At 38.9% G+C, this 26,292-nt stretch overlaps 1 protein-coding gene across 4 annotated transcripts in view; it reads right to left on the minus strand.

Annotated features, from left to right (window-relative positions):
* The window catches only part of LOC133635950 (hyccin-like), a 95,074-nt gene that overhangs the window by 41,806 nt on the left and 26,976 nt on the right, over nt 1-26,292 (minus strand). For 3 of the 4 annotated variants that reach the window (XM_062029448.1, XM_062029451.1, XM_062029450.1), the window contains exons 2-6: nt 17,169-17,250; nt 11,262-11,363; nt 3,485-3,664; nt 2,853-2,933; nt 2,668-2,783 (exon numbers count right to left, since the gene is read on the minus strand). In XM_062029448.1, the coding sequence (XP_061885432.1) occupies nt 2,668-2,783; nt 2,853-2,933; nt 3,485-3,664; nt 11,262-11,363; nt 17,169-17,219 (530 nt within the window). In that variant the 5' untranslated portion in view covers nt 17,220-17,250. Of the gene's footprint in view, nt 1-2,667; nt 2,784-2,852; nt 2,934-3,484; nt 3,665-11,261; nt 11,364-17,168; nt 17,251-23,120; nt 23,249-26,292 lie in introns of all 4 variants that reach the window. The other variant, XM_062029449.1, reaches the window with a different exon arrangement.

A 26,292-nucleotide genomic window follows, 5' to 3' on the forward strand; every position in this document is an offset into this window, starting at 1 on the left:
ATAACATCTTTCCCCCTATAAAGAAATAATGTTAACTCAATAAAGTGTATTTTTTTTTTAGCTTTAACTTTTCATTTTTTAGTATTGTAACCACATCTGCAAACAACTTTTCTCTTCATAGAATTTTCTTTCAATAAAGAAATAAAGTGCAAAAATGTCAAAGCATCATAACAAACAGTTATGTCAAATAGCAGCAGAACTGCACTTATTGGAGAGCTGTATTATTTTCAGTTTTGTGCCCAAGGGACTGATTTTATTTAACACTATATTATTATTTATACACCTATAGTGATCACAGAGACAGGTTGTTTTTGTGTTACTGTATATATTTGTTTTTATGAAAAATCCCACTAATATACTTTGGGTAACAACAGTCAATATTTTTTTATTTTATTTTATTTTTTTAGGGGGGTAACAGTCAATATTTATTTATTTATTTATTAGATTAAATTGTTTTCTTATATAATAAAAGTGAGCTTTTGTTAAACCAAATATTGTGTGTTTTTTTCCATATACAACAACCTATCTGGACTCGATAAGGAATCGGTTCGATAAGAGGATTCGATAATAGGCTCGAACTCGATAATTTCTTATCAAACATCATCCCTATTTAGGACCAAAACCCTTAAAGGCCTACTGAAAGCCACTACTACCGACCACGCAGTCTGATAGTTTATATATCAATGATGAAATCTTAACATTATAACACATGCCAATACGGCCGGGTTAACTTATAAAGTGACATTTTAAATTTGCCGCTAAACTTCCGGTTCGAAACGCCTCTGAGGATGACGTATGCGCGTGACATAGCCCGGGGAACACGGGTATGCCTTCCCCATTGAATACAATACAAAAAAGCTCTGTTTTCATTTCATAATTCCACAGTATTCTGGACATCTGTGTTCGTGAATCTGTTGCAATTATGTTCATTGCATTATGGAGAAAGAAGCTGAGCAAGCAAAGAAGAAAGTTGTCGGTGCGAAACGGACGTATTTTTCGAACGAAGTCAGCAACAACAGTACACAGCCGGCGCGTCTTTGTTTACATTCCCGAAAGATGCAGTCAAGATGGAAGAACTCGGATAACAGAGACTCTAACCAGGAGGACTTTTGACTTTGATACACAGACGCCTGTAGAGAACTGGGACAACACAGACTCTTACCAGGATTACTTTGATTTGGATGACAAAGACGCAGACGTGCTACCGTGAGTATGCAGCTTTGGCTTCTAAACATTTGATCGCTTGACCGTATGTGCGCAACTTTTTTTTTGCGTATGTACGTAACTTTTTTTAAATATATAAGCTTTATGAACCTTGGGTTAGGTGAACGGTCTTTTGGGCTGAGTGATTGTGTGTGTTGATCATGTGTTTGAATTGTATTGGCGTGTTCTATGGAGCTAGGAGCTAGCATAGGAGCTAGGAGTTAGCATAACAAAGACGTAGGTGTTTTTATGCAGGATTAATTTGTGTCATATTAAATATAAGCCTGGTTGTGTTGTGGCTAATAGAGTAAATATATGTCTTGTGTTTATTTACTGTTTTAGTCATTCCCAGCTGAATATCAGGTACCGTGAGTATGCAGCCTTGGCTGCTAAACATTTGATAGCTTGACCGTATGTGCGCGTCACGTACGTAACTTTTTAAAAATATATAAGCTTTATGAACCTTGGGTTAGGTGAACGGTCTTTTGGGCTGAGTGATTGTGTGTGTTGATCAGGTGTTTGAATTGTATTGGCGCGTTCTATGGAGCTAGGAGCTAGCAGAGGAGCTAGGAGCTAGCATAACAAACACGTAGGTGTTTTTATGCAGGATTAATTTGTGGCATATTAAATATAAGCCTGGTTGTGTTGTGGCTAATAGAGTATATATATGTCTTGTGTTTATTTACTGTTGTAGTCATTCCCAGCTGAATATCAGGTCACCCCCGGCTCTCACAGCATCTTCCCTATCTGAATAGCTTCAACTCCCCACTAGTCCTTCACTTGCACTTTACTCATCCACAAATCTTTCATCCTCGCTCAAATTAATGGGGAAATTGTCGCTTTCTCGGTCCGAATCTCTCTCACTTCATGCGGCCATCATTGTAAACAATAGGGAACTTTGCGTATATGTTCAATTGACTACGTCACGCTACTTCCGGTAGGGGCAAGCCTTTTTTTATCAGATACCAAAAGTTGCGATCTTTATCGTCGTTGTTCTATACTAAATCCTTTCAGCAAAAATATGGTAATATCGCGAAATGATCAAGTATGACACATAGAATAGATCTGCTATCCCCGTTTAAATAAAAAAAATTCATTTCAGTAGGCCTTTAAAACAAGTAAAACACTCTAACATAAAATCTGCTTAGTGAGAAGAATTATCTTATCAGACAGAAAATAAGCAAATATGACCCTTATTTGAGATATTCAATCTTACTTAGATTTCAGTTTTTGCAGTTTACTTTGTAAATGAAGCTTGTGTTGTCTGGTGTTCCATGTTTGACACGCCCAATAAGCGCTAACCAGGCTCGAACCAGGGTCCAGAATGCCCAAAGATTGAGCTCTTAAAGCGTCGGGAAGTGAGGTTCAGACAACATACCCTCACACGGCCACACCAGCTGGCATCGCTTACAAAGACATGTAAATAATTCAACCAATTGCTGGTTATGTTATCACGGCTGTCACCTGTTCTGTGCGGTGAAGTTTTCTCTCTGGAGGTGTGGCCCGCTGTACACCACCCTGCTCAGTCCGTGATTGGCCAGGGCTTCTTCCGTCAGGGCATTGGATCCGATGGTCGACGGCTGGAGGGTGGAGATGACATTTTGACACGCAACATTATTTTCATACATTTCAATGTGTGGGTTCCTTACCTCGTGATACACCGAGGGTGTGGAAAGGGAAGGGACGGTGAAGGATAATACTTTACTCTGTCCATCTTTATCGACTATTTCCTGAACGGAAAGACAAAGGAACATATCAGCGAGTTAAGAAAACAGAGGGTTTTCGTCTGTGCATGTGTTCAAGTGCAAACACTCATCTTTAATGTGTGGATGTTTGTGTGAAGTCCTCCATTTCCCTTCTATATCTGTGTTGTGTGTATACCCACATCAACACCATCACACCACGGGGTTTGAGTGCCCCTGAGTGCATGTTAATGTCAGTTCAATTATTAGGAGTAAGCTCGTGTGCCGAGTGACACATGACCTATTCTGTTATGCAGACAGGACGAGAGCCAAGCCTGCGCTCGCAGCAACTGAAATGGATTAAAATAGGACTGAAATGAGCTGTAAACAAACTGGGATGTTGACGTTTGCAAGGCAGAGCCTGCCAAATACCTTTCCATTTCCAACTCCCTGACGCCGCTTTATAACCCTGGCAAAGGAAGTTCTAAATGAATCTTTCTAAATCCCCTTGTTTCTTTCAAGATGAATCACCCGGTTTAAGAGTGTGATCCTGCCAGACAAAACCGCAGGGGAAAACACACACTCATCCTTTTCCCTACCAGGTTGTAAATGCCGAGCAGCAGGGCCTCGATACAGCCCGAGGTGTGCGGGTCTCTGGCGGCGCTGACGGAGAGCAGGCTCCACAGAAGTTCCGGCAGGAACTGGAGAGTGAAACGTTGCAGATGCGGGTCACCACTCCGGTAAAACTCAAACAACTGGTGACACACTGGCTCCAGCAGCTGAGGATGACAAAAACATGGTTGCCATACAATGAGTCACTAAAGTACGTACAATTCTCACATTGCAGGAAATCTCAAGTTACAATACTAGAGTACCGTATTTTTCGGAATAAAGGCGCTCATTTTTTCACACGCTTTGACCACTGCGGTTTATACAAAGGTGCGGCTAATCTGTGGATTTTTCTTCGCTACCGGCTAAATTATGGAATGGATTAAGCCAGTGTTTTTCAACCCCTGTCTGGTGTGCCGTGGGAGATTATCTAATTTCACCTATTTGGGTTAAAAATATGTCTTGCAAACCAGTAATTATAGTCTGCAAATGATGTGTTGTTGTTGAGCGTCGGTGCTGTCTAGAGCTCGGCAGAGTAACCGTGTAATACTCTTCCATATCAGTAGGTGGCAGCAGGTAGCTAATTGCGTTATGGATGTTGGAAACAGCGGGAGGCAGTGTGCAGGTAAAAAAGGTGTCCAATGCTTAAACCAAAAATAAACAAAAAGGCGAGTGACCCTAACAAAAGGCATTGAAGCTCAGGGAAGGCTATGCAGAACAAAACTAAAACTGAACTGGCTACAAAGTAAACAAAAACAGAATGCTGGAGGACAGCAAAGACTGACTGTGGAGCAAAGACAATGTACATCCGAACATGACATGACAATCAACAATGTCCTCACAAAGAAGGATAAAAACAACTGAAATATTCTTGATTGCTAAAACAAAGTAGATGCGGGAAATATCGCTCAAAGGAAGACATGAAACTGCTACAGGAAAATACCCAAAAAAGAGAAAAAGCCACCAAAGTAGGAGCGCTAGACAAGAACTAAAACACTACACACAGGAAAACCGCAAAAAAGTCAAAATAAGTCACGGCGTGATGTGACAGGTGGTGACAGTACACCTACTTTGAGACAAGAGCTATATTGATGCATGCTTGGTTATGCTTTAAAGTCACATCCAACAATTGCGACAACGACTTTTTACTGTCAACTGAGTTTCGTTTTTTAATTATTTCTACTGGTGGTGTGCCTCCGGGTTTTTTAAACGCAAAAAATGTGCCTTGGCTCAAAAAAGGTTGAAAAACACTGGATTAAGCAAAGAAATCAAACAATGTACTAAAATGATCCAAATTAAGAACGTGCAGGTTATTCCAAGAAGGCTTGGAATAACCTATAATCGAATCTTCAACTTCAAGCCCTTGTTACATTAAATGAGTTTAAAGCTTCTGTAGGGATGATGTTCGAAACCGGTTCTCCCGGTTGTTGGATAAGAAAAGAACCGTTCGATAAGAAAAGAACCGATTCCATGGACTCAAATCCCTTTTTGAGAACCGGTTCCCGTTATCGAGGCCACTATAGTAAAGAAAAAGAGTTGGTTCTTTATTCGAATCCCTGGGAACGAATCCCGTCCAACAAGAAATGCACTGTGGAACATCACAGGAAATGACGTAGCTCATTAGACTGAGCTACGTCATTTCCTGTGATGTCACACAAGCAGCAAAAATAATGGACCGTAAAAAACGCCTCAAGGCATGGCTATTCACCAATAGTGATCACAGAGACAGGTTGTTTTTGTGTTACTGTATACATTTGTTTTTTCTGAAAAATCCCACTTAATATACTTTGGGTAACAACAGTCAATATTTATTTATTTTATTTTTTTAGGGGGTTAACAGTCAATATTTATTTATTTATTTTATTTTTTTCTTATAAAATAAAAGTGAGCTTTTGTTAAACCACGTATTGTGTTTTTTTCCATATACAACAACCTATCTGGATTCGATAAGAGAATCGATAAGGAATCGGTTCGATAAGAGGATTCGATAATGGGCTCGAACTCGATAATTTCTTATCAAACATCATCCCTAAGCTTCTGTGAAAGGATTGCAGTCTACCTTGTCTGTATGCACATGTGTCATGTGAGCAGGTTTTAATGTTGTACATTTCATGTTTTATGTGTTTTTTACTGTTTTTAATGTAACCTTGCTGCTGCCCTCTTGGCCAGGTCTCCCTTGGAAAAGAGATCTTTGATCTAAATGGAATTTTACCTGGTAATTAAAGGTTAAATAAAAAAATGTTAAAAAAAAGTGTTCAAAGTCAAAGTGTTTACAAAGTACAGGGAAGAAGAATCCTGATAAACATCTTGACCCTTAATAAAAAAGGAGAAAATCTTTCTCATCTTGTAAAGGATGAATAAATACATCAATGACTTTTATGTTTTGTTTGATCGGCTGTTTTACTGCCGTGTTACAGGCACCCTTAGAAAACAATTAAAGTATGTAAATAAACATTTACAAAATATTTCTATGTAAATATCTCATTTTCACTACGTAACCGCCTACACCTTGTGTGGTGTTCGGGTCTGTGGGACCCGTTTTCATTTTTTTATTAAAAGAAAAATGATACAATTAATTAATTTTTCAAACTGAGACTCACTGACTTTGGCTCATTTTCTGTGAAGAACATATATCAGAATACATATTTAATGACCACACACCATACACCCCCCCTACACATTTCTATTACATATAAGATGTCCGGGTCAACTGGACCTGGGGCTAATGTGGAAATTGATGTTCTGTGTAACACAGTGGTCCCCAACCTTTTTGTAGCTGCGGACCGGTCAACGCTTGAAAATTTGTCCCACGGACCGGTGGGGGTGGGTATTTTTATTTTTTTTTAAATAGTTTTTAATTTTTTTTTTAACATAAATAAATACAATCATGTGTGCTTACGGACTGTATCCCTGCAGACTGTATTGATCTATATTGATATGTAATGTATATATTGTGTTTTTATGTAGATTTCATTAAAAAAAAATTTTTTAAAAATAAAAAAATTTATTTTTATTTTTTACATTTCTTGTGCGGCCCGGTACCAATCGGGTCTGCGGCCCGGTGGTTGGGGACCACTGGTGTAACACACACACACACACACACACACACACACACACACACACACACACACACACACACACACACACACACACACACACACACACACACACACACACACACACACACACACACACACACACACAGCAGGCCTAGACAGGAGGAGGACAGAGTGTGGGTACACAGAACATCAGAGGGTCAAATGTGCGAGAAAATGAGAGCAGACAGTGTTGACAATGTTGCAACCTTGTGTGGGAACCGCAGGTGCAGAAACACAAAAGAAGAATCCCTGTGGGATGCAGAAACTGGCAGAGAAATTTTCCGCGCAACGTTCGCATTGTTGTTACTCAGCCAGCGTTTGTGGGTCTGATGGACCCGTCGCATGTTTATTGGGATAAGGTAAACATCTGTTCAGTATTTTAACATAAAAGTGTTTGACTGTGAGGCATTAAAAGCCACGAAATGCAACGGGTCCATCAGACCCACAAACGCTGGCTGAGTAACAACAATATGAACATTACACAAGGGTTAAAAAACATATTTTCTTCTTCTAAAAATTAGAGGGTGCAGCTTATAGTCCGGACCATACGGTAATTAAACTTGGGTATACTTTAGGTCAGTCAGTGCACAGCTTGTATAGGGATGTTATAATTAAAAAAAGTCATATATTGACATTGCTCAAAAATACACATGCTGAAATCGTTTAACCAAGTTTTACTTTAAGAAGTGAAATACACTAAATAGACACACTTCAACATTAGATATGGCTTCTTCAGAGACAAAGTATTTTTAAAAGTGTTTGAGTGTGTTTATCTTCTTCTGAAGGTTTTAGGCAAAAGGAGTGCTGCACGTCCAATTTATGTGACATCCAGCGGGTTTCATCATGGTCTGGGGGCTGCAGTTTACCAAAGGGAAAAGTGATGATATTGTAGAAGGTAAAACTGGGACATATGGTAGATTTCTATTCTTCAGATTTCAATTCCATTTGTATACATTTTTTTTTTTTTTAATGAAACCAGACAAAAAAGATGTGCAACCCTCCAAGAAATTTGCAATTTTTTCTTTTCAAAACTATTAAAAAAGATTTGGTAAGAAATGGTAGTATTTGGTTGCAATTTATTTTTATTCGATTACATCTTAACTTCAATCTTGTGGGCGAGGCCTCGCCTGAACAATATTTTAGAAGCCTTTTTATTGGTTAGTCTCAGAGGATGGCGTGATTGCTGACTACTTACACCCTCAACACAGTTGGAGAGAAAATCCCAAGACGAGTGGTGGGCAAAACTGACCAATAAAAAGGCTTCTAACGTCTTGTTTAGACGAGACCCATCCAGCAAGATTGAAGTTGAGTCATAAATGTTACAAGAAAAACTGAATATTTGTGCAATATTATGATAAAAGTTGGAATTTTACTCAATAAGAGTGGCACTTTTCCAAGAAAAGCTCAACATTTTGGCAATTTTATGAAAGGAGTCGGAATTTTACTCGACAAAAGTCACAATTTCATAAGAAAACTTTGACATTTTGGCAGTATTACAATAATAATCGGAATTTTACTTGGCAAAATTATGACAAAAGTCACAATTTTACTCAAAATGTGTCACTATTTTACAAAAAAAAAAAAAAAAAGGGCAATATTGTGATAAGTCAGAATTTAGTACGACAAATGTCACCATTTTGCAGTAAAAACTAATCATTTTACATACAAAAGTAAGAATTTTATGAGAAAATATTGCAATATTCCAGAAACCGAAAGAATATGAGAAATTGTTCCTAATTTTATAAGAAAAAAGTCGACACATTGTGAGAAAAAGACTGCTTTTAATTAATTAATTTATTTTTTTAATCTTTTGTTTGTAATTGGTTTTTAATCTTCATTATTTACTTCAAGTTATTACAGTTTGTCTCTATATACAATTATTTTATTTTTTTAAATACATTTTGGCCAAAAGGGGCACATTTGTGTGAATGGGTGAATGTGGAAATAGTGTCAAAGCGTTTTGAGTACCTTGAAGGTAGAAAAGCGCTATACAAGTATAACCCATTTATCATTTATAACCCCAAAAATATTTGTAACCCCCCCCCCCCAAATTATTTTTTAGTTTTCATTTTTTCTTTGCTTCAAATACATTATTTTTGCTTACAAATATTTATTTGGTTTAAAAAAAATTCTTATGTTCGCACAAAAAAAATCGCACATTTCTCTACACAACTTTATGAAGAAGCTAAAGATAAAGTTTATAGCAGGAGTGCCCATTACGTCGATCGCGAGCTACCGGTCGATGGCGGAGGGTGTGTCAGTCGATCGCCAGCCAGGCATAAAAAAAAATAGACCTAAAAATTAGAGATGTCCGATAATGGCTTTTTTGCCGATATTCCGATATTGTCCAACTCATAATTACCGATTCCGATATCAATCGATACCGATATATACCGTCGTGGTATGAACACATTATTATGCCTAATTTTGTTGTGATGCCCCGCTGGATGCATTAAACAATGTAACAAGGTTTTCCAAAATAAATCAACTCAAGTTATGGAAAAAAGTGCCAACATGGCACTGCCATATTTATTATTGAAGTCACAAAGTGCATTATTTTTTTGAACATGCCTCAAAACAGCAGCTTGGAATTTGGGACATGCTCTCCCTGAGAGAGCATGAGGAGGTTGAGGTGGGGGGGTAGGAGGTAGCGGGTGGTGTATATTGTAGCGTCCCGGAAGAGTTAGTGCTGCAAGGGGTTCTGGGTATTTGTTCTGTTGTGTTTATGTTGTGTTACGGTGCGGATGTTCTCCCGAAATGTGTTTGTCATTCTTGTTTGGTGTGGGTTCACAGTGTGGCGCATATTTGTAACAGTGTTAAAGTTGTTTATACGGCCACCCTCAGTGTGACCTGTATGGCTGTTGACCAAGTATGCGTTGCATTCACTTGTGTGTGTGAAAAGCCGTAGATATTATGTGATTGGGCCGGCACGCAAAGGCAGTGCCTTTAAGGCACGCCCCCAATATTGTTGTCTGGGTGGAAATCGGGAGAAATTCGGGAGAATGGTTGCCCCGGGAGATTTTCGGGAGGGGCACTGAAATTCGTGAGTCTCCCGGGAAAATCGGGAGGGTTGGCAAGTATGACTGGGAGACTCAACTGCTCTGTACTTCTCCCTACGTCCGTGTACCACTCCGTACAGCTGCGTTTTAAAAAGTCATAAATTTTACTTTTTGAAACCGATACCGATAATTTCCGAAATTACATTTTAAAGCATTTATCGGCCGATAATATCGGACTGCCGATATTACCTAAAAAATTAGAGATCATCAATCTTCACCAAGACGTCACTTTCGTCACTTGATTGACATTCACGGCACCCGAGGGTCTTGTGAGATGACGCTGGCTGCGTTATTAAGAAAAAATGACCGACAGGAAGGCGAGAAACACTTTTTATTTCAACAGACTCTCGTCAAAACTCTATAGACCGACTGCACAGTTCCTGTCTTCACAATAAAAGCCCTGCTTCATCCTGCCTGCGCTAACAAAATAAGAGTCTCAGAAAGCCGGCGTGCACAAGCCAGCAAGCTACGGAGTTTGCCGCCAATGTATTTCCTATTAAGTGTATAAAAAGGAGTATGGAAGCTGGACAAATAAGATGGCAAAAAGCAAGCACTTTCATGTGGTATTGGACAGAGAGGAGGACTTTTTCTCTCCTCCATTTGAAAATGTGGAGGTTATCATCACAAAGGAATCTATATGTGTTAAACATGCTTGTATTTTCATTAAACACCTTTAACTTGTTGACCAAATCACCAAAATGATCCACGAGCATGGCCAGCGCTGTTGCTCACTGCTCCCTTCCCCTCCCAGGGGGTGGAACAAGGGGATGGGTCAAATGCAGAGGGTAATTTAACCACACCTAGTGTGTGTGTGTGACTATTAGTGGTACTTTAACTTTTAACTTGTTAACAAAAACGTCTCCTTCATAAATAAATAAATATAAATGATATATATGAATGAGGTAGATCCCCTCCACTTGGAAAAACTGAAAAGTAGCTCGCCTGCAGAAAAAGTGTGGGCACCAGGAACATCAGTGGGGCATCATCAAGCGATGACCTAACATCTATCCGCTGTGTGAAGTAGAGATGTCCGATAGTATCGGACTGCCAATATTATCGGCCAATAAATGCTTTAGAATGTGGTATCGGAAATTATCGGTATCGGTTTCAAAAAGTAAAATGTATGACTTTTTAAAACGCCGCTGTACGGAGTGGTACACGGACGTAGGGAGAAGTACAGAGTGCCAATAAACCTTAAAAGGCACTGTCTTTGCGTGCCGGCCCAATCACATAATATTTACGGCTTTTCCACACACAGAAGTGAATGCAATCCATACTTGGCCAACAGCCATACAGGTCACACTCAGGGTGAATGTATAAACAACTTTAACACTGTTACAAATATGCGCCACACTGTGAACCCACACCAAATAAGAATGACAAACACATTTCGGGAGAACATCCGCACCGTAACATAAACACAACAGAACAAATACCCAGAACCCCTTGCAGCACTCTTCCGGGACGTTCCGTGTGTTGAGTAAATCTATATCGTTATACAAGCTGCACACTGACTGAGTTATATCCGAGTTTAATTTCGAATATATTGTCCCTTCTGAAGAGAAGCCAATAGTTGCTAAAATGTGAGGTTAAAAAGGTTATGTCCATACTTCACTGTAGTTCTCTCGGATGACCTTGTAGAGTGCGAGCACCAGGGCACCTTTGTCTCTTAGGGATATGGCATATGCTGACACGGCATTGTCTGGCAGCGTCTGAAACATACAGAGTTTGTTTACATTTCAGCCTTCCTATTGAGGATGAAATTTGGCACGAGAGTGACATCACCATGTACAGTACAGGCCAAAAGTTTGGACACACCTTCTCATTCAATAAATGATAAATAATATAAATGTGTTTTAAATAAATGTGTTTTCTTTATTTTCATGACTATTTACATTGTAGATTGTCACATCAAACTATTAAACGAACTAGGGCTGCAACAACTAATCGATTAAATTCGATTATAAAAATAGTTGCCGATTAATTTAGTCATCGATTCGTTGGATCTATGCTATGCGCATGTGCAGAGGCTTTTTAAAATAAATAAATAAAAAAAATATAAATTTTTTAAATTAATTAATTTATTTTTTTAAATAAATCTTTATTTATAAACTGCAACATTTACAAACAGCTGAGAAACAATAATCAAAATAAGTATGGTGCCAGTATGCTGTTTTTTTTCAATAAAATACCGGAAAGGATAGAAATGTAGTTTGTCTCTTTTATCCGATTATTAATTGATTAATCGAAGCAATAATCGACAGATTAATCGATTATCAAATTAATCGTTAGTTGCAGCCCTAGAATGAACACATGTGGATTTATGCACTTAACAAAAAAAGGTGAAATAACTGAAAACATGTTTTGTATTCTAGTTTATTCAAAATAGCCACCTTTGCTCTGATTACCGCTCTGCAAACTCTTGGCATTCTCTCCATGATCTTCAAGAGGTAGTCACCTGAAATGGTTTTCACTTCAGAGGTGTGCTTGAAGCTCATGGAGAGAATGCCTAGAGTGTGCAAAGCAGTACTGTATTTTTCGGATTATATGTCGCAGTTGTTTTTCATAGTTTGGCCGGGGGTGCGATTTACACTCCGAAGCGATTTATGTGTGAAATTATTAACACTTTACCGTAAAATATCAAATAAAATATTCATCTCATTCCCGTAAGAGAAAAGGCGAATGTCAGCAATCGTCACACACATGTCAACAATCGTCACACACACGTCAACCAATAAAAATTTGGCGGGGGCGGGTCATGGCAGAAGTGCATTGTGCGTCATGGCAGAAGTGCATTGTGGGTCATCATGGGATGCTACCTGCTACTACGTCCGTAGCTATTAAAATGGATCATTTCAACATTGGCGGTAACTTTTAAAAACTGAGAAGGGCTGAACAAAAATGGCACCGAAAAGGAAATCATATATTGCAGATTACAAGCTGGACGTAGTAAAATATGCATCAGAAAACGGCAAGAGGAAGCGGCGCATACCTTTGGAGTTGGCAGAGTTGCCAGAGTTGTTTGGAAGCGACACCGAGGAAGAAGATTTCATGGGATTTAGCGATTAGGAGTGACAGATTGTTTGGTAAACGTATAGCATGTTCTATATGTTATAGTTATTTGAATGACTCTTACCATAATATGTTACGTTAACATACCAGGCACGTTCTCAGTTGGTTATTTATGCCTCATATAACGTACACTTATTCAGCCTGTTGTTCACTATTCTTTATTTATTTTAAATTACCTTTCAAATGTCTATTCTTGGTGTTGGATTTTATCAAATAAATTTCCCCCAAAAATGCGACTTATACTCCAGTGCGACATATACCGTATTTCCTTGAATTGGCGCAGGGAATATAGTATTCGCACGTCTAGAATTACTGCCGGGTCAAACTCGTTTCTCAAAATAATTAACGCATGCTTGGCCTTATCGCCGGTTCATTATTGACGCCGGATCAAATTCGTTTCGCAAAATATTAATTTTATTATCGCATGTCTATAATTTTCGCCGGGTCAAACTCGTTTCGCAAAATATTTAGCATATGGCTAGAACTTCCACCGGGTCAAAGTCGTTACGTCACGAGTGACGCTTTACCTGTCCTCATTTTCAAAATGGAGGAAGCTGCTTTCAGTAGTTTGCAATCGCACAAAGGAAAAAAGATAAAGAGCTATTCAGTAGGATTTAAGGTCCAAGCTATTGAATACCGGTACAGTATGCTAAAGAACAGTAAGCAGCTATGTTTTATTTATATACCGTAGCTGCGTGTGTTAAATACTGTATGAGTCATTAAATGACTCCCGCCTCCTGGTGGTAGAGGGCGCTGCCGCGCTAGTGATCCTTCTTGCGACTTCCGGTACTGCAGAAGAAGTGAACACACGTAGCCTCTGCCTGAACTTTTAACATGGAGGATTACATACCTGTATCTAAAATAAAACCGTTTTCTAAACTGGACTTTCAATCGAAGCAGGAGGTAATAATTAAAGGAATATCTCCATCGAGACAGAGAGACTTTTAAAACTGAAGAAAGAAAATAAGGAAGACTTCTATAAACAAATTATCGATGCTTTTGGTCAGAAGGAGCTGCAAATGGACTCCATTTATAAGTACAGGTAAGACCATAATAACGTTTTTTTTATTAAATGTGCTTTTCATGATGGTATGCTTACATCACACTCAAAGCGCACGCCTAAATTTACCGGATTCCTTTTGGTAAACGCCGGAGTGAGAAGAGGTTTTAAAATAATTACCGCATGCACGGCCATCCCGCCGGTTTCCGGTAAACGCCAGCGTGACAGGAGGTTTTAAATTAATTAGCGCCCCTGCTGCTATTCAAGGAAATACGGTATATGTTTTTTTCCTTCTTTATTATGCATTTTCGGCCGGTGCGACTTATACTCCGGAGCAATTTATAATCCGAAAAATACGGTAATCAGAGCAAAGGGTGGCTATTTTGAAGAAACTAGAACACAACACATGTTTTCAGTTATATATGTAATTGGTAAATGGGTTATACTTGAGTACCTTCAAGGTACTCAAAGCGCTTTGACACTATTTCCACATTCACCCATTCACACACACACTGATGGCGGGAGCTGCCATGCAAGGCCCTAACTAACCACGCCCCATCAGGAGCAAGGGTGAAGTGTCTTGCTCAAGGACACAACGAACGTGACTAGGTTGGTAGAAGGTGGGGATTGAACCAGGAACCCTCAGGTTGCTGGCAAGGCCACCATACTTGCCAACCTTGAGACCTCCGATATCGGGAGGTGGGGGTGTGGTTAAGAGGGGAATATATTTAAGCTAGAATTCACCAACTCAAGTATTTCATACATATATATATACATATATATACATACATACATACATATATATACATACATATACATACACACACACACACACACATACATATGAAATACTTGACTTTCAGTGAATTCTAGCTATATATATATATATATATATATATATATATATATATATATATATATATATATATATATATATATATATATATATATATACATATATACACACATACATATATATACATATATATATATATGTTATTATACATATAAATAAAAGAAATACTTGAATGTCAGTGTTCTGGAGGCTATCCAGTAGATGGCAGTATTGTCCTGTTTAAGAGTGTCACAACATTGCTGTTTACGGCAGACGAACTGCTTTACGGTAGACTAAACGTGACTGCTGTTGTTGTGTGTTGTTACCGCGCTGGGAGGATGTTAATGAAACTGCCTAACAATAAACCCACATAAGAAACCAAGAACTCGCCCTCGATCATTCTACAGTTATGACGTCATTGGGCAGGCAAGCTGTTTATATTGTGGGAAAGCGGACGTAAGAACAGGATGTCCCCACTCAGGTCCGCACTGAGCTGGAGGGGGCGTGGCCTCCAGCTCCGGCTGAATACCGGGAGTTTGTCGGGAGAAAATTTCTGCCGGGAGGTTGTCGGGAGAGGCGCTGAATATCAGGAGTCTCCCGGTAAAAACGGGAGGGTTGGCAAGTATGACGGCCACTCTCCCAACCGCGCCACGGCGTCCCCGGTCATCGTATTTCACCATTTTTTGTTAAATACATAACTCCACATGTGTTCATTCATAGTTTTGATGCCTTCAGTGACAATCTACAATGTAAATAGTCATGACAAAGAAAACACATTGAATGAGGAGAAGGTGTGTCCAAACTTTTGGCCTGTACTGTATTTGGGGATATATTTGTGTCAACATAGCACTAATTGGCACATACTGAAATACTGAAATTCCACGACATAGTGAATTTGCAAACAGCTAAAATTATGCACAAAGCAAACTACAATCTGCTACCCACGAATGTACGACAATTCTTCTCAACAAAAGAGGAGGAATATAATCTTAAGAGAAAACTGTTATTTAAAACATTTGTACGCACGTACAACACTTAAGACCTTCAGTACCGTATTTCCTTGAATTGCCGTCGGGTATATGTTATCCGCATGCCTCGTTTTACCGCCGGGTCAAACTCGCTTCGCAAAATAATTAGCGCATGCTTAGACTTACTGCCGGGTCAAACTTGTTTAGCAGAATAATTAGCATATGCCTCGTTTTATCGCCGGGTCAAACTCGTCACGTCACGAGTGACACTTCACCTTTCAAGGCATCATTTTCCAAAATGGATGAGGTTAATTTCAATAATTTAAAATCGCATTAAGGGAAGAAGATAAAGAGCTATTCAGTAGGATTTAAGGTCCAAGCTATTGAATATGCTAAAAAGAACAGTAAGGAGGGAACTGCTCAGTTTACCTTCTAAACACAATTGTCAGTCTCATCTCGTGGCCAATAATACTGTAGTATTGTTATTTACATGCTTGAAATGCTTAATTTATGAAAAAAAAATTGTAAAATACGCTTTAAATAAACAATATCAATATTGTGTTATTATATAATTGCAATTCTTATTATTAATATTGTGTTAGTTTGTAGTGGTGGAGAGCTGACTTTTTGTTGTTGGAGTTGCGTCTTTCAAAGCGCTTTGTTTTGAAAAAATGTTTTATGAATATAGCTGCGTGTGTCAAATATGAGTCATTAAATGACTCCCGCCTCATGGTGGTAGAGGGCGCTAGTGATCATTCTTGCGACTACTCGGCTGCAGAAGAAGTGATAAACAGTTTTCTAAACTGGACTTTCAATCGAAGCAGGAGGTAATAATTAAAAGGAAGATCTCCATCGAGACAGAGAGACTTTTAAAACTGAAGAAAGATAAGGAAGACTTCTATAAACAAGTTATCGATGCTTTTGTTCAGAAGGAGCGGCACATGGACTTCATTTATAAGTAAAGGTAAGACCATAATAACGTTTTTTTAATTAAATGTGCTTTTCATGATGGTATCCTTACATCACACTCAAATTTACATCACACTAAATTTACCGCATGCCTTTGGTAAGCGCCGGAGTGAGAAGAGGGTTTTAAATTAATTAGCGCATGCTTAAATTTACCGCATGCCTTTGGTAAGCGCCGGAGTGAGAAGAGGTTTTAAATTAATTAGCGCCCCGGCGCTAATTCAAGGAAATACGGTATATCAGTATGTGGAATTAAATTATGGAATGTATAAAGCAAAGAAATCAAACAATGTACTAATATGATCCACTTCAAGAAACTCTTCAAACTTAAAGTGTTTACAAAGAAGATAAACATTCTGAATTTATTCCATCCATCCATTCATTTTCTAGATAATCTTACTCATCTCACCATATGAAATATAACTTACTTCACCAATTATTATTTATTTATTTTTATTGTTATTACTTATGGAGTATATTGTGAATACATTGAGAACAGGAAGTGAATACAAGCTTTAGCAACTGCTATGTAAAGGAAAATGGGTAGGATTAAATAAGCTCTACTTCTTCTACTCCTTTTCGAACATGTTGAATAGAGAAACTGGAAATTGTGATGTATCATAATGTATGCATGCATGTTCCAAATAAACTCAGACTCAAACATGGCATACAGTACCTTATATTCTGAAAGCCATTCCTCCACCACTCCTTGGTCCATAGCCAACATGTTCCCACATCTGAAGAGGTGTCACCTCTACCTGGACAAAAACACAATTGTAAGAACAAACACATGCTCAAAAAATTGTCAGCATTGTTGATTTCCATTTATGTAGGCACAAGAGTTAATATAACCCACTGGATTCCATTTTGATGATGCCGCTTATCCAATTCACACGTTGCAGAGCACAGTCCATGTATGCAGCCACACCCACATTATGTCACAGGCTCTCCAGAATATACAGTGCCCTCCAAAAGTATTGGAACAGTGAGTCCAATTTGTTTATTTTTCTTGTAGACTGAAAACATTTGGGTTTGACATAAAAAAATTAATATGGGACAAGAGATCAACATTTCAGCTTTTATTTCCAGGTATTTGCATCTGGATCTGATACAGAACTTAGAAGATAGCACCTTTTGTTTGAACCTACCCATTTTTCATGAGAGTAAAAGTATTGGAACATGTGACTGACAGGTGTTTTGCTGCCCAGGTGTCTCCCAATGACATTGATTATTCAAACAATAAATAGCACGGAATGTCTGAGTTCAGTTTCAGATGAAGTAGGATAGGTTTTGCCTGTGCAGACTGAATTTAGAGGTGGAACCAACATGAAAAGCAGAGTCTATGGGTGAAAAAGAAGAAATTGTGAATATGAGAGAAGATGGACAATCAATCAGAGCCATTGCACAAACATAGCCAGTACGACCATTTGGAATGTCCTGAAGAAGAAAGAAACCACTGGTGTACTAAGCAACAGACGTGGAACAGGTAGAACAAGGAAAACATGAGGAGTTGATGACAGAAACATTGTGAGAGCTATAAAGAACAACTGTCAGTGACATCAGCAACGACCTCCAGAGGGCAGGATTGAAGGTATCACAGTCTAATGTTCGCGGAAGACTTCACGAACAGAAGTACAGAGGCTACACCAGAAGGTACAAACCACCCATTAGCAAGAAGAATAGGAAGGCCAGGCTGGAATTTGCCAAAAGGTACAGAGATGAGCCTCAAAAATTCTGGGGAAAAGTTTTATGGACTGATGAGACAAATATTAACTTATTTCAAAGTGATGGAAAGGCGAAAGTTTGGAGAAATAAAGGATCTGCTCATGATCCCAAACATACAAGCTCATCTGTGAAACACGACGTAGGTAAAGTCATGCATGGCTTCTTCTCAGACATTATCTTCATTGATGATGTAACACATGATAGCAGCTGCAAACTGAACTCTGAAGTCTACAGAAACATTTTGTCTGCTAATTTAAAGAAAGATGCTGATTGGGAGATCCTTTATCATGGAGCAAGATAACGACCCAAAACAAGAAAGGAGTTGATCAGGGGCAAGAAGTGAAAGGTTTTAGACTGGCCAAGTCAGTCCCCAGACTTAAACCCATTTTACCTGCTAAAGAGGAGACTGAAGGGAGTAACCCTCCAAAACAAACAACAACTGAAAGAGGCTGCGGTGAAAGCATCACAAAAGGAGATGTCAAACTCAAATGTTTTCAGTCCACAACAAAAATAAAGGAATTGGCCTCAATGTTCCAATACTTTTGGAGGGCAGTTGTATATAGTCATTAAACACAAATCAATTTTGTATCCTTGAGTTTTTGCCAACCTTTGGTGATTTAACCCCCAATTCCAACCCTTGGAATTGGGGGTTAAATCACCAAAAGTGATTCCCAGGCGGGGCCACCGCTGCTGCTCACTGCTCCCCTCACCTCTCAGGGGGTGAACAAGGGGATGGGTCGAATGCAGAGGGCGAATTTCACCACACCTAGTGTGTGTGTGTGACACTCATTGGTATTTTAACTTAACTTTAACTTAACTTGTGCACTGCAAAAAGTCAGTGTTCAAAAACAAGAAAAACAAATACAAAAATGAGGGGTATTTTATTTGAACTAAGCAAAATTATTAGGGATGTCCGATAATGGCTTTTTGCCGATATCCGATATGCCGATATTGTCCAACTCTTTAATTACCGATACCGGTATCAACCGATACCGATATCAACCGATATATACAGTCGTGGAATTAACACATTATTATGCCTAATTTGGACAACCAGGTATGGTGAAGATAAGGTACTTTTTAAAAAAAAGAATAAAATAAAATAAGATAAATAAATTAAAAACATTTTCTTGAATAAAAAAGAAAGTAAAACAATATAAAAACAGTTACATAGAAACTAGTAATTAATGAAAATTTGTAAAATTAACTGTTAAAGGTTAGTATTATTAGTGGACCAGCAGCACGCACAATCATGTGTGCTTACGGACTGTTTCCCTTGCAGACTGTATTGATTTATATTGATAAATAATGTAGGAACCAGAATATTAATAACAGAAAGAAACAACCCTTTTGTGTGAATGAGTGTGAATGAGTGTAAATGGGGGAGGGAGGTTTTTTGGGTTGGTGTACTAATTGTAAGTGTATCTTGTGTTTTTTAATGTGGATTTAATTTAAAAAAATAAAAATAAAAAAAAATAAAAAACGATACTGATAATTAAAAAAAACGATACCGATAATTTCCGATATTACATTTTAACGCATTTATCGGCCGATAATATCGGCAGACCGATATTATCGGACATCTCTAAAAATTATCTGCCAATAGAACAAGAAAAATTGGCTTGTCAAGACTTTCCAAAACAAGTAAAATTAGCTAACCACAATGAACCCAAAAATACCTTAAAATAAGCATATTCTCACTAATAACAAGTGCACTTTTCTTGGTAGAAAAAAAAAAAAAAGAGACCTTTTTGCTCAATATGTTGAAAATATTCTTAAATAAAGTAAATGCTAGTGCCATTATCTTGACAAAATTATATGCATTTCTTGAAACCAACAAACTTATACTAAAAACTAATTTATTGTTCTTAATGGAAAGGCAACAAGGCAACCGCTTGTTACTCTCGGGGTCTCCTAGCCGCTCCGGCAAATCATATTGTCTAAAAATGCATTTTTCCATCGACAACATGACATCATCGCGCCAAGTGCGTGCTCTTTCAGTCAATTAGTGCGCATATATACAGTAATTTTGAAGAATTGATCTGAATGTGCATGATCCATTTCTGCTCAAAATTGTTAGAAATGTCACATGAATTAAATATTAACTGTCAGTTTACTGTACTGTGCCAACTGTACTACGATATGAGTACGTGTTTTCTATTGTTTCATTGAAAATAAAACAGCAAAGTCCATTTGGCTGTCATCTGTTTTAATTATGAGACACAATTGTGTCAAAATCATGATTTCTTTTTTCATGCTTGAATTAAGAAATAATTACTTTAAAGGCCTACTGAAATCCACTACTACCGACCACGCAGTCTGATAGTTTATATATCAATGATGAAATCTTAACATTGCAACACATGCCAATACGGCCGGGTTAACTTATAAAGTGCAATTTTAAAATTCCCGCCACACTTCCGGTTGAAAAACTCCTTTGGATATGATTTATGCGCGTGACGTCACAGAATCCACGGAAGTGGTTGGACCCTGTCGAACCCGATACAAAAACCTCTTGTTTTCTTCGACAAAATTCCACAGTATTCTGGACATCTGTGTTGGTGAATCTTTTGCAATTTGTTTAATGAACAATGGAGGCTGCAAAGAAGAACGTTGTAGGTGTGATCGATCGGTGTATTAGCGGCTAAGTACAATACTTACAGCAACACAACCAGGACTACTTGCTACGCCTAGCCGATGCTTGCCGCCAAACCCACGGATGAAGTCCTTCGTCGCGCCGTCGATCGCTGGAACGCAGGTGAGCACGGCTGTTGATGGGAAGATGAGGGCTGGCTGGCGTAGGTGGAGCGCTAATGTTTTTATCATAGTTCTGTGAGGTTTCAGGCACAACACCGGTTGCTAAGTTGCTAAATTAGCCTTAGCGTCGTTAGCAACAGCATTGTTAAGCCTTACCAGGCTGAGAATTTTTAACCGTGTAGTTACATGTACATGGTTTAATAGTATTGTTGATCTTCTGTCTATCCTTCCAGTCAGGGGTTTATTTATTTTGTTTCTATCTTCATTTGAGAACGATGCTATCACGTTAGCTCAGTAGCTAAGTGTGTCACCGATGTATTGTCGTGGGGATAAAAGTCACTTTAAATGTCGATTTCGCGTGCTCGACTCTCATTTTCAAGAGGATATAGTATCTGAGGTGGTTTAAAATACAAATGCGTGATCCACAATAGAAAAAGTAGAGAGTGTGGAATCCAATGAGCCAGCTTGTACCTAAGTTACGGTCAGAGCGAAAAAAGATACGTCCATCACTGCCTCTCTAATCCTTCACTCTAACGTTCCTCATCTACGAATCTTTCATCCTCGCTCAAATTAATGGGGTAATCGTCGCTTTCTCGGTCCGAATCTCTCTCGCTCCATTGTAAACAAAGGAAAATTGTGAGGAATATTACCTCTGTGACGTCACGGTACTTCCGGTACAGGCAAGGCTTTTTTTATTAGCGAGCAAAAGTTGCGAACTTTATCGTCGATTTTCTCTACTAAATCCTTTCAGCAAAAATATGGCAATATCGCGAAATGATCAAGTATGACACATAGAATGGATCTGCTATTCCCGTTTAAATTTAAAAAATTCATTTCAGTAGGCCTTTAAAAAAGTAGTTTTATACTTGTGAGTGTTGATGACACAGCTTTGCAACAGTTGATATTCTAGTTTCAAGCATGTTTTACTCAATATAGGTCATCAAATCTCAGCAACAAGCTGTAATATCTTACTGAGATCATTTAGGACCAAAACCCTTAAAACAAGTAAAACACTCTAACATAAAATCTGCTTAGTGAGAAGAATTATCTTATCAGACAGAAAATAAGCAAATATCACCCTTATTTGAGATATTCAATCTTACTTAGATTTCAGTTTTTGCAGTGTGGCATCGTATTAAAAAAGATTTGACGCTGTAATTGCTGCCAAAGGTGCATCAACAAAGTATTGAGCAAAGGCTGTAAATACTTATGTGAGTTTTAATTTTTTATTAATTTTTTAAAACATTTGCAAAAGTTAAAATAACAAAACCTGTCATTATTGAGCATGGTCTGTAGAATTTTGAGGACAAATATGGAAAAAGTGAAGCGCTGTGAATACTTTCTGGATGTACTGTAAAAAGACAAGCAATCGGAGCTCACCAAAAAAGGTCCACGTGCGAGAGGCGTACCTATTTTCTTGCAGGTGAATCGAGCGTTTCCGACAGCGTTGGCTAAACTGTTTACTTGCACAGCCAGTTCTAAGACACGTGTAATTAGAGAGCGAAAATTAAACAACACCTTGGCGCAGACACATTGAGTTAATCGGGCGAAAGTAAGATGCGGGGTTACACGGGTAAACTAAAGAACCATGGCTAAATGAGCCGCTGGAATGCAGAACTGGCGGCCACGTTTGCCATGTCTTTACACCGAGGCTGATTGAAAGAGAAAGCGAGGAGGAAGGGGAAGTACAAATCTTATTTGCACAATTGTAATGCAGAAGCTTGCTGGGATTTGGGCTGAAAGCACATAAATCTTCCTGAACTTGATGGCCTCCCATGTGACTCACCCGCACTGAAATGTATCAACACTTCAGCCCATGGAGTGACCACTAATATCTTAACAATATTCCCCGGTTATGAGGACATACTCTCCCCTGATGCAGTAAATCAGTCCCCGGTTTCCATGCTGAACTTTCCTTACACAAACCTAACAGCTTTATTTGGTGTTATTATGGCTCAATCCCTAAAAAGGCAGCCAGGTGTCCATTTGTGGACTGTGGCAGTGATGAAAATGACAGGAGGGGGAGGGGAGCTAGTGACTCATGAAATGGGGAAGGATTATGAGACAGAACAGCCTCCACTTAGTGAAATTAGTGCATTGTGACAGTTTTTTTTCTTTCCCAATAATGAGGGTGCTGAAATCTTACCGTGTTTTAATAGCAGGCGGGCAAACAACGAGCTGGTGTGAGTCAGTCTTTGAAAAAAGACTGTTTCCACCTTGAGGGTTTATTTTTTAGGGTGCAGTTTATAGACTCCATTACCCATCAAGTGCAATCTGCTGAACAAGGCAAAGACACTAAAAAAGCAGCCATCAGCTACACCGCCTACCTAGGTAATACATTTGTGACTCAAGCATTGGCGCACAAGCAACAACAACACAGGGCTGGATGTACAAACCCCAAAAGCAGTGAAGTTGTCACGTTGTGTAAATGGTAAATAAAAACAGAATACAATGATTTGCAAAACCTTTTCAGCCTATATTCAATTGAATAGACTGCAAAGACAAGATATTTAACGTTCGAACTGGTAAACTTTGTTATTTTTTGCAAATATTAGCTCATTTGGAAATTGGTGCCTGCAACAGGTTTCAAAAAAGCTGGCACAAGTGGCAAAAAAGACTGAGAAAGTTGAGGAATGCTCATCAAACACTTATTTGGAACGTCCCACGGGTGAACGGGCTAATTGGGAACAGGTGGGTGCCATGATTGGGTATAAAAGCAGCTTCAGTGAAATGCTCAGTCATTCACAAACAAGGATGGGGCGAGGGTCACCACTTTGTCACCAAACGCGTGAGCAAATTGTCCAACAGTTTAAGAACAACATTTCTCAACCAGCTATTGCAAGGAATTTAGGGATTTCATCATATACGGTCCGTAATATGATCAAAAAGTTTAGAGAATCCGGAGACGTCACTGCACGTATTACAGACCTTTGATCCCTCAGGCTGTACTGCATCAAAAACTAACATCAGTGTGTAAAGGATATCACCACATGGGCTTAGGAACACTTCAGAAAACCACTGTTAGTAACTGCAGGTAATCACTACATCTGTAAGTGCAAGTTAAAACTGTACTATGCAAAGCGAAATCCATTTTAGTGTTTGTGAATGGGTGAATGTGGAAATAGTGTCAAAGCGCTTTGAGTTCCTTAAAAAATGTAGAAAAGCGCTATACAAGTACAACCCATTTTACCATTTTATCAACAACACCCAGAAACGCCGCCAGCTTTGCTGGGCCAGAACTCATCTAAGATAGACTGATGCAAAGTGGAAAAGTGTTCTGTGGTCTGACGAGTCCACATTTCCAACTGTTTTTGGAAACTGTGGACGTCGTGTCCTCCGGACCAAAGAGGAAAAGAACCATCCGGACTGTTATAGGCGCAAAGTTCAAAAGCCAGCATGTGTGATGGTATGCGGGTGGTATTAGTGCCCAAGGCATGGGTAACTTACATATCTGTGACGTTAATGCTGAAAAGGTACATACAGGTTTTGGAGCAACATATGTTGCCATCCAAGCAACGTCTTTTTCATGACGCCCCTGCTTATTTCAGCAAGACAATGCCAAGCCACATTCTGCACGTGTTACAACAGCGTGGCTTTGTAGTAAAAAAAGTGCGGGTACTAGACTGGCCTGCCTGTAGTCCAAGGGCCGTATTTATCAAGCTTCTTAGAATTACTCCTAATAAGTCTGCTAAGAGTTGACTTAAGAGTAAATAAATTATTCGCTGAAAGCTGCACTTAAAAGTTAGTTATCAAGCGTCTTACTCACACTTTCAGCGAAGTGTAGGACTGAATCTTAAGTGTCACACTCAGAGCTGAATTACGACATTACTATGTGCCGTAAACGGAATTTTAGGTGACGTCATTTCGGTGTCCATAGAAATGACCAATCACAGAAGGGAATCCGTTGTCTAAGAATAAAGAAATATCTTAGAAATATTTAAGTGGACAATGGGAGTGTATATTTTGACAATAAACTACAAAATAATACAAAACAAACTAGTCCCCGCCCGCACTCACGCTACCGCTCCCTCTCTTCTCTCGCCCACACACTCACTGACGTCACTCACCTCACATGCTGTCACCTATTAAAGGGCCACACACACACATACGCTACTCTCATAACATTTTCTTTCCAATTCATTAATTAGGCAACTAATTTGAAACTGGTGTGGGTGGCTCTATATATACTAGCCCACTGCAGCCACATGCAGAAATCAACAAGGTATCGAAAATTATTAAATCTGTGACAAAAATAATACCCGCTCTGTCTAAACGATACCGTTTGATCAGCTGCTCGTCATCAAACAAAGCCAGGACATCGTCCCGCTCCCTGAACGTTCGCGCACGTCTCTCTCGCCTCAGTGCCATCCCCTGCTGGCAACTCCTAACCACTTAAGACACCTCTGAAGGTCTCTTAAATATCGTGGAGAGTAGGAGTGATTCTTAGACTTAAGAAAGTTGATATATAGATTTTATTCTTAAGTTTGAGAGTAGGACTAAATTTCGCAAATTCTCAGGACTTAAGTGTAAAATGGCACTCTAAGACGCTTGATAAATACGGCCCCAGACCTGTCTCCCATTGAAAATGTGTGGTGCATTATGACGCCTAAAATACCACAACGGAGACCCCCGGACTGTTGAACAACTTAAAGGCCTACTGAAATGAATTTTTTTGATCTAAACGGGAATAGCAGATCCATTCTATGTGTCATACTTGATCATTTCGCGATATTGTCATATTTTTGCTGAAAGAATTTAGTAGAGAAAATCAACGATAAAGTTCGCAACTTTTGCTCGCTGATAAAAAAAAGCCTTGCCTGTACCGGAAGTAGCGTGACGTCACAGGAGGTAATATTCCTCACAATTTTCCTTTGTTTACAATGGAGCGAGAGAGATTCGGAGCGACAAAGCGACGATTACCCCATTAATTTGAGCGAGGATGAAAGATTCGTAGATGAGGAACGTTACAGTGAATGAATAGAGAGGCAGTGATGGACGTATCTTTTTTCGCTCTGACCGTAACTTAGGTACAAGCTGGCTCATTGGATTCCACACTCTCCTTTTTCTATTGTGGATCACGGATTTGTATTTTAAACCACCTCGGATACTATATCCTCTTGAAAATGAGAGTCGAGCACGCGAAATGGACATTTAAAGTGACTTTTATCTCCACGACAATACATCGGAGACACACTTAGCTACTGAGCTAACGTGATAGCATCGTTCTCAAATGAAGATAGAAACAAAATAAATAAATCCCTGACTGGAAGGATAGACAGAAGATCAACAATACTATTAAACCATGTACATGTAACTAC

The sequence above is a fragment of the Entelurus aequoreus genome, linkage group LG20 (assembly GCF_033978785.1).
Source record: "Entelurus aequoreus isolate RoL-2023_Sb linkage group LG20, RoL_Eaeq_v1.1, whole genome shotgun sequence".
NCBI classification, from domain to species: domain Eukaryota; kingdom Metazoa; phylum Chordata; class Actinopteri; order Syngnathiformes; family Syngnathidae; genus Entelurus; species Entelurus aequoreus.